General features: G+C 37.3%; 1 protein-coding gene across 8 annotated transcripts in view; it reads right to left on the bottom strand.

The window, feature by feature from the left end:
* The window catches only part of AGMO (alkylglycerol monooxygenase), a 240,112-nt gene that overhangs the window by 141,718 nt on the left and 82,023 nt on the right, over nucleotides 1–16,371 (bottom strand). For all 8 annotated transcript variants that reach the window (XR_004240586.1, XM_032110694.1, XM_032110671.1 and 5 more), the window contains exon 5: nucleotides 14,160–14,255. Coding sequence is in view for 7 of the 8 variants with exons in the window: in XM_032110694.1 (XP_031966585.1) it covers nucleotides 14,160–14,255 (96 nt within the window). In the remaining variant the exon portion in view is untranslated. The remainder of the gene's footprint in view (nucleotides 1–14,159; nucleotides 14,256–16,371) is intronic.

Here is a 16,371-nt window from a genome sequence, read left to right as displayed (position 1 = left end):
CAAGGTCACCTCCATTGCAAAAACATTTTAGCCCCACTCTGACAAAAAGATCATCTGAGACAACAATTATAACCACATGACTTTAAAGCTCAGAGGGGGTACAGAACTCTGTACCTGATGAAGTAAAAATCTAGCAAATGTATGTTGACATTAGCAATCCATAAATCAATGCTTTGTCTAAAACAAATCACAAATATTTTTCCACCAGACAGTCAAAATTGTACAGGGTGCTATTCCTAGAAACTTCCTCTGCTATCAGTAAGTTTACTTGTAGCTATTTAGCACATTCCTAAAAAAAAAACTATAAAAAACTGTTGTCAGAGGAAAGGTTTTGGTGCCAAAATTTTTATAAATATTTTATAAGCATATAAATATAATCTAGCTATAAAGATATAAATATAATCATATATCTTTTCAAGAAACAGAAAGATATCACCACTGAAAAGCTGAATTTTGAAGGCTCTTGCAGCACGACAGGGCAAAGAATGTTTAAATTTGTTGAATTTTTCTATATTCTGCCATCTTACCTGGGAAAAAACTCCTACAAGCAGATTTTTCACCAAAGAAAATTGGATAGGATAGTAAGACAATATTTGCCAGACAAGATTCTGACATAGTCATGTCAGGCTGACATGAACTTACTGCAGCCATATTGAAAGAAATGAAGTTTGTAAGAACTGACTCATAAGAAAATTTAATGTGGTGTAACAACAGCCCTTGTTCAAAAGAATACCCAGAGAGAAAGAAGGCAGTGGCAGCTGTTCCACCTACCCATCTACCTTTCACTTGTCAGTCTATCCTCATTTTATTATGTCCAGACATTTTCCTTGGAGAATGGCAATTTCAAAGGAGCTCATAAGCATTCTTTGTAGCAGTAATCTGGCTTTCACTGCAGTTGCAACCAGTCGCCAAAGCACATACACTAAGTTTCAGACATTCAAGACAGAGAAACATTTTCAGCTTACAATATCATTGTATTCAAATTGGCTTATTAGAGTAAGAGCTTTCATGATGTTCACATATCAGGAAAAAAAAAATTAAACTTTTTAAAGAAAACCAAATAAATGTGATAAGAAGATCAGCTTAGTTTTTGATACTTGCAATTGGGATTTTCATTAAAAGACTGCTACTTTAATTTTTGTATCTCACTTTTTTACTGTAAAGTATTCTAAAAAGTAAAAAAACAATAGTTGAAATGTCACTGTTCAATAACCCTACCATCAATACTTCAAACCTTATTTCATATTACTTAAAAGAAAAAAGTCTGCTTGTGAATATAAAATATTCTTACTCTATATATCATCACCTTGCAGTGGTTTGAGGAGTACAGAAAAATAGCTACCAATCCCCTAAAAGCTGAAATACCCCAACTGTTGTCCAACAATAACCTTATCTGTATTTTGACCAATATGACTGGGGGTTTACATTTTTGTTTGTTTCCCTGATACAGGCATCTACTGTTCTAAATCAACTCCTGTCTTGGATTTTTCCTTTCTCAATTAACACATCACGTGCACCTAAACTCCCATGCCAGTGACCCACAGATGAACTGCAGCATTCCAACAAAACTCTTTTCCTGTTTCCTTTATTTTTTAACAACCCATTGCCACAAAAAAAAAAAAAAATTCATTTGTCAAAATCCTCACAAATGGACTCAATATAACCACCTGCAAATCAGATATGTAGGCATCTTATATATATCAGGTATGAAAGTTTTGTCCACAAAACATGTATTCTTGTTTCCTTCTTTTCTTTAAAAACCAGCATATTTCCTCTGTTGTACTTGGGTATGACTAAATGATAAAGCAGAATAACTGACAATAATTGAAGCAACTCCAAAAGCAGTGTAATAAATAAGGCACGCTTAGAAATACTTTCCATACATTACTGAATAAAATATCCTGGAATTGAAATCTTCAAGTATAATGAGGACTAAATGTTTTTTTTTTTTCTACAATAGTAGTTCTTATATAAAGATGTTTCCTTTGTGACAGAAATCCCTCGCCTAAAGGAAAAGAACATTATGCAGTATCACTTGTGGCATGTAAGCACCTCCATTTGTGGTCTCAGAGTTTGTCATCACCAAGGGAAATCTTTATTGCCCGGTACCTGCACCCCTTCAGTATAGTTCTTGTTTAAGTAATGAGAAAAAATCGTAACATAAAATCCAAGGGAAACTTTACATCTTGTGTAACAACTCCTCCTGTCACCACTACCACATGAATCTTTACTTAGCCCTGTTTCAACGTGAACGCTAGGAAGGAATGTCAACTGAGTAAAGCAGGCAACCTTACAGTAAAACCATTCGCATATAAAAGGTTCTGGGTTATTTTTTTTCCTTTGAGCATAAGGAAAGCTGTTTGTAGCACAGCATTACTTTCAATATCATAGTGTTACTGATCTGCAGGACAGGAGAGGGTAAATTCATCCCTGGAGCATCACTAAGGAGCACTCTGAACTTAACTTTGGGCTCTCTGTTAGACTAGTTGGTAGTAAAACACATATTACAAGTCATTTCCTCATCAAAATCAAGATAAGATTCTTATTCCTGGTATATAAATCTGTATTTCAGACATTCTGGTGGGGAAATTTAAAAATATGACCTTAAGTACATTCCCCAGTAGAGCAGCTGTGTTAATTCAGGACAACACACCCATGTATTTATACAGATGGCTCTGGTGATCAGATTTGCCATGTAAAATCTCTACAGGGAAGCTGGGGAAAGGCAGAACTCCTAGGTTTTGTGCTCGTCTGCCAGTTTCACACTTTGAAATCCTTGGCAAAGCCTGATTTATACACCGCCAACTGCTTTCCTATCTGATTAGGCAGTTTTCTACTCCAGTAAGCATGTAAAATGGATATAGCTGAATTTCCACACTGAGGAGAGAAAAAACAATATTTATAGTTTAGAAATAAAACAAGTGAGAGGAATCAGGCCTGTTGGGATCATAAAGAGTTTCATAGAGGGTGAATTTCTGATAAATCTGGATTGTAGGAATGGGAGGTGAAAGCCTAGTTTTAATGGACAGTCTGGTTTAGGGCATATTTATATAATAAACATGCAGACTTAAGAAATGTGTTTACAATAAATTATCTTGAAGGCAAGCTTTTGTCACTTTTCATTGTTATACATCTCAACTAGGACGTAAGGTTTGAATCAATTTGGCATCTTACATGAATATTTAAGTTAACAGTTTTGATAAGTGGATGCAACCTTTTTTTTTTTCTTTATAGGTCCAATTAAGCCTTGTGGGAAAGGTGAGCACATACAGGAAGTTTCAATAAATTTTTCCACTAAAAATGAAAAAACGTACAATAACTGATTGGTTTAATTGCAGCATTACAAATAGCAGAGCATGGAGCAAGTCACACTTTCAGTCATATATCAAGTTAAGCATTTTAAACAAACTCCAGGAGAAAAATTGCTATACAATTTCAGTATTTTTCAGCAGCCTGATAAATACATTCTGGCAATGGCAGGAAAAAAACCAGAAAAGTCATAAATCAGTATGCCAGTCCTGAAATAAACTAAAATATAGTCAATTGAGGCTCTTCATCTTCCTTTTTACCACAGATCAAAAAATAGTCAGCAGCCTGTACTTTGTGATTTTAACAAAGAAGGGTCTTTCAAATTTTCTGTTGGCTTTGAAGCTGTAACTAATTTAAATAGATTCTCAGTGAGTACAAGCTATGAGAAAAACTCAAGAGCATTACAAGTAATATGTTAAGATGGAAAATGAGATTTTTCTTTTTTATAAAGAGCAGTATCTCTGACATCGTTTATGTGGTATCCTACCATTATTATACTAAATTTGTTAAATGACTTGTTTAGATTCTTTTCCGGGATGCAGAATGTACTGAAATGTGTTACATCTTTAAGTAGCTCACTTCACTTTTATCTTGGTAATTCTCCAGGAACGTAATAGACAGAAGTGACCTAAATAAAATTCTTTAAGTACGATCTTTAGTTTTAGGGTTTCTGCAGGCAGGTTAGCAATAGTCAGGTCCATTGCTCCTGAAGTAAACACTTCCCAGCTGTCGCTTGCAAAGAAGAGCCTTTGGTGCAAGGACCAGAAGCCAACACTCAAGGATTTAACTAATAGGATCCAAATTGAAGTTCTTGATTATGTACTTGTCCCATAAACTTCTTTATTTCTGGCCCCACTAGTGACTCAGCTTCAACAGGGACAGGGGAGGATTCTTCTGTCTGGATTGTTGCCTATCAAATGCAAACCACCAATATAATCCTATTATCATGGAGCAGCCACTTTTGAATGAAAAAGATCGTGGCTCCTGTGCTGCATGTTGAATTCAGAGCTACTGGGTACACGGCACAGTTAAAAGAGGAGTTCACACACACAGTTAAAATAGGATGCTCATCCTCATGCTACTAAGGTATATACACTGGCATTCTTAATCATCACTGAGCTTTTAGGTGCCACAGAAGGAACTCCAGACTTCATCCCGCTATGTTTTTCCTGATTATACTGTGTTCAAGTGCAGCCTACACTCAGCAGGACAGGAATACTATGCTCTCCTATGAATGTTTTATTTTCTCTCTCTTTTGTTATTCTTTTTATTTAAAACAAAAAGCAGAGTTATATGCCTTATATATCTAGAAAGACAATACTTTTCTTCCCTCATGGGGGAAGTGAAACATGGAAGACTGGAACATATTTTACAGTTATTGCTAGCATTTGTGTTTAATGATAACGTTGTCAGCTTTGCTTTTCTCTGCGTTCTGGCAAGTGCAATGATGACAAGACTTTCATCCTGCAGGTTGGTCAGAAAATCTAATAAGCCAGTTTGGCAGACAGGCTGGATTGAAGCAGGGAGATAGATCTCTTTGTTTCTTGGAATCATGCTTAAGTTTTAATGTCTATTATGTATACATAGCCTAGCTGGACCTACGAAGTCACTGTCTGCATTAAAGAAAGTATATTTATCTTCCTGGTGTTTTCTGAATTTGTTTTCTTTCTCTACAGAGTAAATGTTTGATTTGACAGTTTGCAGCAGACAAATAATGAATTTATGAATGATAAAAGCATCAGCAATCAAGAATGTGGCTTTCTTTTGTAAAAAACTTTCTTTAAAAAGAACTTTCTTTTGCAAACCAAATTTGGTTCTTTATGCAAATCAGAAAATAATTGGTTCCCCATTGTTTTAAAAGAACTTCTTGGATCTTTGTAACAGCAAGAAAGTATGCAGTAGACTGTTGGATGATGTCACCTGTTTCTAGGAATTCCAGTAAATCATCATGTCACTGAATGTTGAGGGACACAATCTTGAACATCAGACTAGGAGAATGGCTGTCATCACCTCTAATTACCTTCATCCCTTTGATGACTTCTAGCAAAAGTCTTCTGAATGGTAAGTTTCTGACTCCTTGTAACCTGACAAGGACAGATGTGTGTTTCTAATTTGAAAGGGAACATCAGACAGAGCTGTCTATTTTTGGCTAAAGTGGCTGAATTAAATGAAATAAGTTCATTATTTCATTAAATGAACCAATGTACTCAAATGAAGAAAAATAAAGGTTTTCTTGGCATATGGTATTTGAATTCAAAGTGATCTTCCAGAAACAAATTCAAGAGATACTGCAGTTTCACAATTCTACTCAATACATTGGATTATTACTGATTTTACCTTTTACTGATATTTTTTAGATAAAAAAAAAATCAACAAACTCCAACAAACACAAACAAAAACAACATCAACAGAAAAGCAAAAGCCAAACAACATCCTGGCAAGAAAATCAAATCAGTCCACCATACTCTGTTTCCACTGTGATCCATTCAACACCACTTGTATATCATTATTTTGCAAAAACTTCCACACATTAAATTTGACTCATATCTTACTGACCTTATAGGAAATACCCACAATACAGAAAACTAAGAATAAATATATGACTTTGTAAACCAGGCCTAGACGTATTTTACTTCCTGTTAGAGACTGAAATATTATAGTTTATGACTTAAACATTTTCACGAAGGACTAGCAAAACTATTACAAAAGCTGCAGAGAAGACTACCGAACCCTGAATGGAGCTCTGAGAGGCTCTGGAGTGCTCACTGATGAAGATAAGATAAAGTAACAGCTCAGGGCTGGGGACATTCACAGAGCACAAGCTTAACACCTCAGGAGTGGAGATCACAGCCCCAGGGCTATCAGCTGCCAGGCTTGCACAGACCCTGCACCAAAGGGTGGAGGGAGGAGAGTGCTGGAAAAGCCTCTGGTCAGAGGCAGTGAACACCCATGCATCACTGTGCAGAGGAGCTCAGCTGAGGGGCCCCTTCATCCAGGGAAGAAGCTGCATCCACATGAAGGACAGAGGGGGTGACATGGCCCATCAAAGGCCCCCCCGCAAAAGGGTCCTCAGACCCTGCACCAGAGATGATGCAACAGACCCTCAGTGTTGCAAGGGACAGTGTCAAACTGGTCCCCTGCAAGGGAGGCACATAGGAGTACCTGGCCCAAAACGTGTACTAATCCACGGGATTCTGTACTCTTTGGCATGTGGCAGCATGTGGCACCCTCACCACCAGAAAATCAGATGGAGAGGAGCAACGAGACGTCGTTGGGACCCTCGGATGGGTGATATGCTTCCACCTAACCCCTGTCACTCTCTTCCTGTCCCCCCATTTCCCCCCACGCACACTTCTTTCTCTATTTCTCTTTTTCTTCTTTTCCTTTCTCTTCGTCTCCTTTACTATTAAATAAAATATATAATTTTTTTGGCACCAACATCTAACCTCGTTTGGTTTTAATCTCGTTTTTGTGTATATTTTGAACCTTCTAAGTTCTTTCCAGTTTATACACAGAGACTTTGTTTTCTTTGCTCTTCTGGGCTTAAACCAGATTGCAACACTTCCCAACAAAGCATCCCCTTTTTTATTTGCAAACTATTGAATACTTTAGCTTTTTACCAAAACCTACCTCAAACTCCACAAATCAACCACAAGAATAAAACTATCTTCTTTCCAATACAAACACTAAAAAAGTAACAGTGAATTAAGTTTTTTAATAGTCACATAAGTTTTGTTAAAATGCTTTTTTAATTCAAAATTTTACTTGATCAAATTTACTTTTCAGTTTTGAGAAATGGATTAAAAAACTACTGCAAGTTCTTGAAATAGACATTGTAATATTTTTTTTTACTCCTGAAATCCCTTCTTGCTTATTTAAATGAGACTTCAGCATACAATGTGGACAAAATAGGTCCAAGAAAATTGAAAAATAAAATTTACAAAGAAATAGACCAATATCAATTGTTAGGACCTGGAAATCAATAACTGAATATTTTATCTATTGTATCATGCTGTCACTTATTTATCACAGTGTCCTAACTATGATTCTTTCATCCAATTTATTCACTCCAATAGATTTTTGTGTCAAATAGCTTCTGCTTAAAAAGACAACTATGTCCTCTACAGTTTCAAGAACAGCTTTCGCTATTGATATGATAATCACAGGTGTACTGCTACTTAGAAGAACTTATGCCTATTTTCATGTATTTTCCTTAATTTTACCTGGTTCTTTAATCTGATTGTTTAATCTCCTTATTGGAAAATAAAGCCAAAATGAAACAGATCTTTTCTGAATCTGGCCATCTTCCTAGGTATGAGCTGATTGATGCAAGAACTTAAGGACTGGGCCACAAGAATTCCCCTGAACTCAGGGAGCCAGATGGGCTCTGCAGGGCATGAAAGCATTGAGACTTCACAATTTCTCTCTTTCAAAGCTTTTCATTAAAGAAAACTGAACAGAAGCCAAAGGTAAAAAAACGACATAGACAAAAACTTAGACCAGTACACACTGTGCATAAGTGCAAAATATTTTTTTGACAAATACCATACACTTCCTCAGCAAGTTTCAGTTTTACTAATAGGTGTTTTCTGACCAAAAAAAATGTATTTTTCCCTATAGCTGTAGCAATTTCATGCCTCTCTTTCCAGTCTGCATGAGGTGTTGCTAAATTTATTCCCATCCCTCACCTGTTTTCACCCATGTTATTCCTGGTTAATAGTTGTGGCTCACCTTTTTCTGCTCCGAGTTGGATGAGGTAGAAAGACTTACAGAAGGTGAAAAGAGATGCCTTAAAAAACCTGACTTCTGTGAGTATGGTAAAGGGCAGATCATATTCTTTCCTTAAATTAGCAAATTAAACAGAAACCAATACATGTCAAAGATCAAACAGGCAAGGAATAATCTGCTGCTGCAATTACTACCATCAGGGATCGGATCAGTTGATACTTTCTAAATACAGTTTGACATCTCATAAAAATTGCAGCTAAACCAACAGAAATTAATTTCTGTTTTTCACAGGTGTCTATCAGGTTATAAACACACCTAACTTATTGGTTGTAATAAATGCATAATGGAAGGATATAGTTTAATATAAGCCATAGACCTGAATCACCTGCGAAAATAAACTGAAATGGAGTATTTCTGTCTGTCAGTAACAGTCCTAAAACATTTCGTGGCTTTTGAAAAATTAGATTTTTAGTGGCCTTTGACTGAAGTATTTTTTTTTTTACTCTCCTTATGATCTAGAGGAGAATGGTCTGTCTAGTCATAGAAGTATTTCTCCCAGACTATTTAAGAGCAGATCTGAGTCATTCAATTGACCTAAACACTATTGGATAGAACTAAAAATTGTTTTTTCTTGATTTATTGAGATCACTATAATCATTTAGGTTGGAAAGGAACTTTAAGATCATCAAGTCCAACAGTTAACCCAGCACTGCCAAATGTTTTCCTCAGGGGATTTTTTGGGTTGATCTTTTTTTTTCATTTTTCATTTAAATAAATTATTAGGAGTTTATTTCAATGCTTTGATGCTACTCAGAGATAAATGCTTGAAAAAATTCTGGTATAATTTCAGATTGCCACGTACATGGTGCAACAATCATAGAACCATTAAGTTTGGAAAAGACGTACAAGACCATCAACTCCTATCTTTGACTAAACACCATCATATCACTAAACAATAGCACTAAGTGTCATGTCCAGTCATTTCTTGAACACTTCCAAGGATGGTGACTCCACCACTTCCCTGGGAAGCCCATTCCAATGCTTAACCACACTTCCAATTAATAAATTTTTCATGATGTTCAACCTGAACCTCCTCTAGCACAGCTTGAGGCCATTTCCTCTGGTTCTGTCACTGGTTGCCCAGAAGAAAACGGCCCCCACATGGCTGCAGCCTCCTTTCAGGCACTTGTAGAGAGCAATAAGATCTCCCCTGAACCTTCTTTGCTTCCAGGCTAAACAACCCCAGCTCATTCAGCCGCCCCTCACAGGCCTTGTGCTCCTTCCCCAGCTACATTGTCCTTTTCTGGACTTGCTCCAACACCTCAATGTACTTCTTGCATTGAGTGGTCCAGAACTGGACACAGGATTCAAGGTATGGTCTCACCAGTGCTGAGTACAGGCAGACAATCACCACCCTGGTCCTGCTGGCCACACTACTGCTGATACAGGCCAGGATGTTATTGGCCTTCTTAGCCACCTGGGCACACTGACTGCTCACGTTCAGCTGCTGACAACCAGCACCCCCTTATTCTTCTCTGCTTGGCTGCCTTCCAGCCACTCTTCCCCCAACCTGTAGCCCTTCATGGGGTTGTTGTGCTCAAAATGCAGGACCTGGCACTCAGCTTTGAATCTTGTATCTCTGGTCTTGGCCCATGGATCCAGAATGAACGGAAGTAGTGAAAAAACACAAGTGCATGACATGTCACAAAGTTGTGTCTTCACTCTAGCATACACAACTTTTTTCAGACATGCCTTTCCTGTATCAATAGTCCATTCTAATAATAAATACTAGTAAAAGAAGCCAGCACTACAATAACAATATCATTTATATATAAGATTTATAGTGCTTAAAATGCTGTACTCTTCTACATAAAATGACAAAAACTAATGCATGCCAAGTATGTAGGAAATACAGAAGTCTAAATGAGGTAGAACAAATGTGTATTTTTGATCTTTATGACACTGTAGTCACAAGAATAAATGAGTCACTTGAGTTAAAATAAAATAGACCATGTCTGACCTCCTGGTAATAAAGCTGGACAAAAACTGACACAACAAATACTGAGACAGGTCAAAGTTGTAACAAAGGAAACATCTCTTAACATTGTTTGAAATAACACTGGACACATGTAAAATTTAAGTATAGGAAAATATCAGGGATTGTATCTGGCTATAAACTTTTGCTCTAGGCTGAAAGACGGCACAGAAAGTTTCAGCACAGCATGATCATTCTTTTGTAGTTACTGAATTCAATTTAAATTACTCTCAAAACAAAACATCTTCCCTCAGAAACGTTCATGTACTTAAATTCTTTCCTGTTACTTAAATATCACCTTTCTTCTTCTATAAAACAATAAATTCTGCATGTGCTTTCCCAAACTTTTGAGTCCTATGTAAAAAAAAAAATCAACTGTTAAAAAAAAGAGATTTTTTTTCCCCTGTATCTTACTAGATTTTATTTTTCTTAAAGAGAAAGTTGTCCAATCAAAAGTTGTTAAGTGACAATTTCCAAGCACTTTCAACTAGTCAGTGTGGGGCCAAACTGTATGGCAGGAAATTGATACTAATGAAAAGCTATAGAAATCTGAGGGGAAAAAAAGTTTCTTATCAATTACTCCTGCATTTTAGAAGCAAACTATTATATTAATATTACACTACACTGGCAGAATGAAAATAATGAAGTGTATCTCCCCTGGATCCCTAACGACATGTAACAGCATCCTCCATGGGCTCCCAGAGGACACCAGAGCTGCTAGGGGATGATAAATATCTGCTCTCAGAGTAAGGGTTAGCAGCAGTTACTGAGACAGGATGCTGTTTGCTATAGAATCCCAGGCTGCAGTCCTGAACAAACTTTGTATGTAAGGAAACTGATGAAAACAGAGACTTGCAGAAAGGATTTTCATACTAATATAAACTGTGCAAGGTAATTAGAATCATTAAAATTCAGAAAAGGACTGTTAGGGAAAAAAAAAAAGATCTGGAATAGCTTTAAATAGTTAAATTGTAATAGTTGTTGCAACGAAAACCCAATATAATGCTGAAGCATCATATTAATTTCACCAAAAATATAAGGTGACATAAACCTTCATGGCTGATACCATTTCCCTTCCTTTCCTTATTTTTTCCTGTCAATCCCTTGCCCTTGAGAGCAGGAAATCTGCTAATACATGGTGTAACCCTATTTCTATTTCGACATAATTTTTGACCTTAGAGCATGACTTCAACATATTTCAACCGATTTCAGCTGTGCTATAAAATCAACAATATCAACATGAAGAATAACTTCCCTTGTGAGCAAAGTTCTATGAGTGGATCAACTGGATCAATACAAAAGATCCATTGTTCTTCTAGTGGCACAATAATTTAATAGTAAGGAATTGTCTTGGTTTGAGACAAATTAGGAGGAAACGTCCCGAGATGAACATGTTCTCTAACAGAAGGCAGGTTTTGGCAGCTCCTCCCCCACAGCCAGCTCCCTCTGCTGGCCTGTTAGAGGAGGCAAGAAATTTTTCCCAGGACTGTGGCCTCTTCCTCTTCTTCTTCTGGAACTGTTCAGCTTTGCTCTGGTCCGAAATATCAGAACAGTCCCCACACCATGGCCCGGAGGGGACACCCTAGGGCGCTGCACCCCGGCTCCAGAGCACCTCGGGAGAAGCGGAGCAGGGCTCTAAAAAATCCACCATCTTTTCCCACCACTTGAAGGTTTATTATCTAAATAAACATGGTTTTTTCACTTTCCTCCAAGAAATTACTTTCAAACCTGTGGGGGTGGGGCTGCCAAAACCTGCCTTCCATTAGAGGACATGTTCATCTCAGGACATTCCCTCCTAATTTGTCTCAAACTGAGACAAAAATTTGGCTTATCTTTTCATTGAGACTTAAATTCATTCTTGTTTAGACTAGTGTCTAAACTTGGCACATTGCACACATGCAATGGAAATTCCTTTTAAGCCCTATGAAGGATTTAGCACTTTAGAGGGATGTAGGCAATTCACAGGCCTCTGAAATTCCCTTTAGAAACTTTACATGCGCACTGTGGCACCAGTGCTGAGACTCATTGAGTTACTGCTACGCAGCAGAATGTTAGAAACCTCTCAGCCAAGGCAGAGATGGCTTCAAACCCCAGAGAAGACATAGATGAGGCATACTATCATTTGTTTAGTGGCAAAACACACTAAAACTAGTTTGTGGAGCCTAGAGCACGGTGAAAGAAAATTTGCTACCATATGATTCCCAGTGTTCATTTGGTATGGTTTCAAAGAGTGCTTGAATTTGTTCAAAATATTTTAAAAATCTTAAATGTGTATTGCTTGACTTCCAGTGCTGTGTGTGACATTCTATTTAAGCCTTCCCTGTTCACGTGGGCTTGCAGAGCATCAGACGTGTGTTAATGATTTGAGAAACATGTCCAACAGAAATGAAATGTCCTCAAAGTTTGCTCTGGGTTAGGCTTAGAGTAAAGGGTTGGGTTAGGAGTTAGGATTGGGGTTAGGGTTATGGGGTTAGGCTTAGGGTTAGTGGTTACGGTTAGGGTTAGGGATAGGGTTGGGTTAGGGTTTAGGTTAGGGTTAGAGTTAAGGCTAGGGTGTGGGTTAGGGTTTCGGTTAGGGTTAAGGGTTAGGGTTCAGGTTTAGGGTTACGGTTAGTGTTAAGGTTAAGGTTTGGGTTAGGGTTTACGGTTAGTGCTAGGTTTTAGGGGTAGGGTTAGGGTTAGCATGAGTTTTAGACTTAGCGTTTGGTTAGGATGGTGGTTAAAGTTAGGATTTAGGTTTCGGTTTTAGGGGTAGGTTTTGGGTTAGGTCTATGGTTTTGTTAGGGTTAGGGTTAGTTTTATGGTTAGGTCTATGGTTGGTTTAGGGTTAGGGTTAGGTTTTGGGGTAGGGTTAGGGCTAGGTTTAGGGTCAGGGTTAGGGTTAGTGTTAGGTTTAGTGTTTATGGTTAGGGTTAGTATTACAGTTGGGTTTGGGGTCAGGGTTTTGGGATCGGGTTATGGTTTGCGTTATGTTTAGGGTTGGGATTAGTGTGTTTGCGTGTTAGGGTTAGGTTTAGGGTTAGGGTTAGGGTCAGGATTAGGGTTAGGCTTTGGGTTAGGGTTTGGTTATGGTTAGGGTTTTTGTGTTATGGTTACTTTACTCTTACGGTTAGGTTTATGCTTAGGGTTCGCAGTATTCTTTACGTTTAGGGATAAAGGTTAGTGCTAGGGTTATTGTTAGGGTGTTAGGGTTAGGATTAGTTTTAGGGTTTTCAGGAAACACACAGAAAGGTAAAAGGAAACTCTTCAATTTATAGACTATTATGATCTTAAATAGTAGATCAAGAAAGAAAAATTACTTTCCCAAAGATCTGTTCTATATATTTCATCATGGAACTAGAGAGGAAAGGCTTCTTTCTTGGTTGTATAATTAATGGAGTAAGTGTCATGGAAATAATTTGCTTGCTGCCCACTTGGGGCTCTTGAGAAATTTGCTACTGACTCATAACCTTAAATACCTTTTAATACCTCTATTGTAATGTAAGTAAGGAGACAAAGGCCATTGAACTTCCTGGGAACTGTCGGAAACATCTTACTAATTACAGTGTCCTTGTAAGTGTATATGTATTTTAATTAGATGTGGTATATGCACTCACAAAACAGAAATAAAGTAGTGTGGTCAGAAACAAATAGCCATGGGATAATCAGAGAGCATTTTTCATCTGAGAATTATTTGCACTAAGAAAGAAATAATATCTGACTTCAGTGGCAACTCTAAATGATCTTTAAGAAGCACCAGCTTTTGGGTATTTTCCCTAAAATATTTGTCTTAGAAATGAAATCAGTTTCAGTATCTGCCAAAAATGTTTAATAAGCTGCAAGACAGGAAAATATAGTATTAAAATATAAAAAAAATTGATTCCTTACAGTTACTTTTTTTTTTCCAAATCTAATTGGGACCAACTGGCCTCATTGCTTCTTATAAACTTAGCCATATATATTCAGAAAAAGGAATAAAAATGAACAGATGTTTCTCCTTAAAGAAGTCAGACGAAGATTTTTCTTACACAATAAATCAGCTGCTAGTGGATTTCCAGGACAATGCTCCAGGCTAACTGTTTAGGTATGGCTTAAAAACCTAGTTTACCTCTGTATGTATCCAAAACTGGTAAAGTAGATTAAACTGTAAATGAACAGCAAACACCGAAGGGGGAATGAAAAGAGCCATGGGCAAGTTGAACATCTGAAAAACGAGAAAGAAAACATATATTAGATATATAATTCTAAACTCATGATGAGATAATGATGTACTATCAGGAGCTCAAAGCACTGCACAATATCCTTGCTTTTTCTAACACATCCATAATGTAGACATTACATAGCATACATAGATAGTGATTATTATGTTACGACTAGATGTGTTACAGCAAATGAGATATAAATTGATCCAAAAGTGATTTTCCAAAAGCCAAACTGAGCAAGTCCAAAATTCAAGAAAAGAATTCATAAATTTTGATATTAGATGCTTATGCTGTGTACTATATGGAGCAGACAGCAACATATCCTTGACAGGAAGGGCTCACATACAGGGAAGAATGATCACAGATTAAGCAAGGTGTGAATTTATAACACTATAGCTTTTCCATCCAAACTCCCTATGTAAGTACCATGAGGGTAAGACAGCTTACTTGGCTTTCCAAGTTAATTGTAATTCTCACCCTAACTTTCTCATGGCATCTCCCATAAAGTCCCAATATATTGCTGAGTCCTAAAAACATGCTAGCGTGAAAACAGTACCAGAAAACTGCTTGCTTGGGAAACCCTAGAATCTTAGATACAGAATAAAGTCCTAGGAATTTCACAGTTAATTGCTCAACTGTCTGAGCAATAGAATAAAACTTCCAAGAACTTCATATGTTAACAGTCAGTCTGCTTTCTTCAGAAAATGGCTTATCTTTTTCTTTTCCCTTTTACCTGCGATTTTGTTATATCACCTGCATTGAAAAGTTAATACTTCTCTGAAATGCAGAGATTTTTCCTAAACCAAACATTAGCAGAGGTGTCTTCAAAAGTTTAAATCTCTTTAGCACTCAGGGAATATCTGTGTGGCAGGCAACAGCTCCCTGTGAAGAACAGGAAAATTAGCAAAATCCATTTCCAAATTACTATTGTCCTTTTCACAAAAATCAAATCTTTGAACATCCAAGAAAGCAGTCTGATAACCATGACAAGCCTCCTGGACCAGGAATTCTCTAGTGAGGGTCTGAACATAGCATTTAAAACTGGTATTCTCTCAGTTTTAGTCTAAAGACCTGCCCAATAGCTTAGAAGCCACACGGGCTGTGAAACAACTGCACCTCCACCCCAGTGATGTGACTAATACTCTCAAGAAAGTCACCACAGACATACCTCACTGTGACAAACCAATGAAGGACTAGGACCCTGCAATATCAGCTTCATCTGCTGGCTTCAACACCAGACAATGTCTGAAACACTAGGACAAAACCCTGAAGCCGTTGCAGTATCACCTGGCAGGACTGGGACAGCTGGGATTTCAAAATCTACACTCTAAGGCTTCATGGATCACAGCTGCCCCACAAATTACATGTGGAGTGTTTCTGTTTCTGTCTCAGAAGTTGCTTTCCAAGAAGTAAAGGAATTAAAAGTTAGTAGAAGGGTACTGAGTTTCTGTCTAATGGCATGATAACAGCAGGATTTTTTTAAAAAAGGAATGGAGAGGAAATTGATTAAAACAAAATAAAACAAAAAAACCAAACCAGATGGTTTTCAGATTATTCATGGAAGTGGTTACAGGATTGAAAGCAGGGTTAAAAAATTATATGCTTTTTCCGTAAAAGTATCAGAGGCAATTTGGTGGTATTTACAGATGACTCAAAGGGGAAAGAAGGATCATCTTCATATTTATTTCCTAACTTACTTTTCACAAGAGTACTAGGATTTCCCTGCTAAGTGGCGGGATGAAGGAAATTTTATATAAATCTACAGGTCAATTTGAGATTGTCAAAGGAGAATGCTTTGCTAACTGCCTCGTATTTTCTTGCAATGTAAGCTTTATTTCACACAGAAAGGATTTTAAAGATCATTTACAGAAGTGGAACTCATAGGGAGAAATGAAAACTTCTCCCATACCATGATCTGACTTTTCCTATTTGTGGCTCCACTGAAACAAGAAGATCAATCTCAGGAAAAAAAAATCATTAAATAGTTTTTCACTGGTAATGCCAATTCACCAAACCAAAAGATTTCATGGCAATGTACCAGCTTTCACAAATTTGTAGAGGAGAAGCTTTGCTGGCTCCAGAATGGAATTTCTGGTCAAAACTGCAGGAAAACTTTTA

This window comes from Corvus moneduloides, chromosome 1 (genome assembly GCF_009650955.1).
Source record: "Corvus moneduloides isolate bCorMon1 chromosome 1, bCorMon1.pri, whole genome shotgun sequence".
NCBI classification, from domain to species: Eukaryota; Metazoa; Chordata; class Aves; order Passeriformes; family Corvidae; genus Corvus; species Corvus moneduloides.
This window is presented reverse-complemented; position numbering and strand designations above follow the sequence as displayed.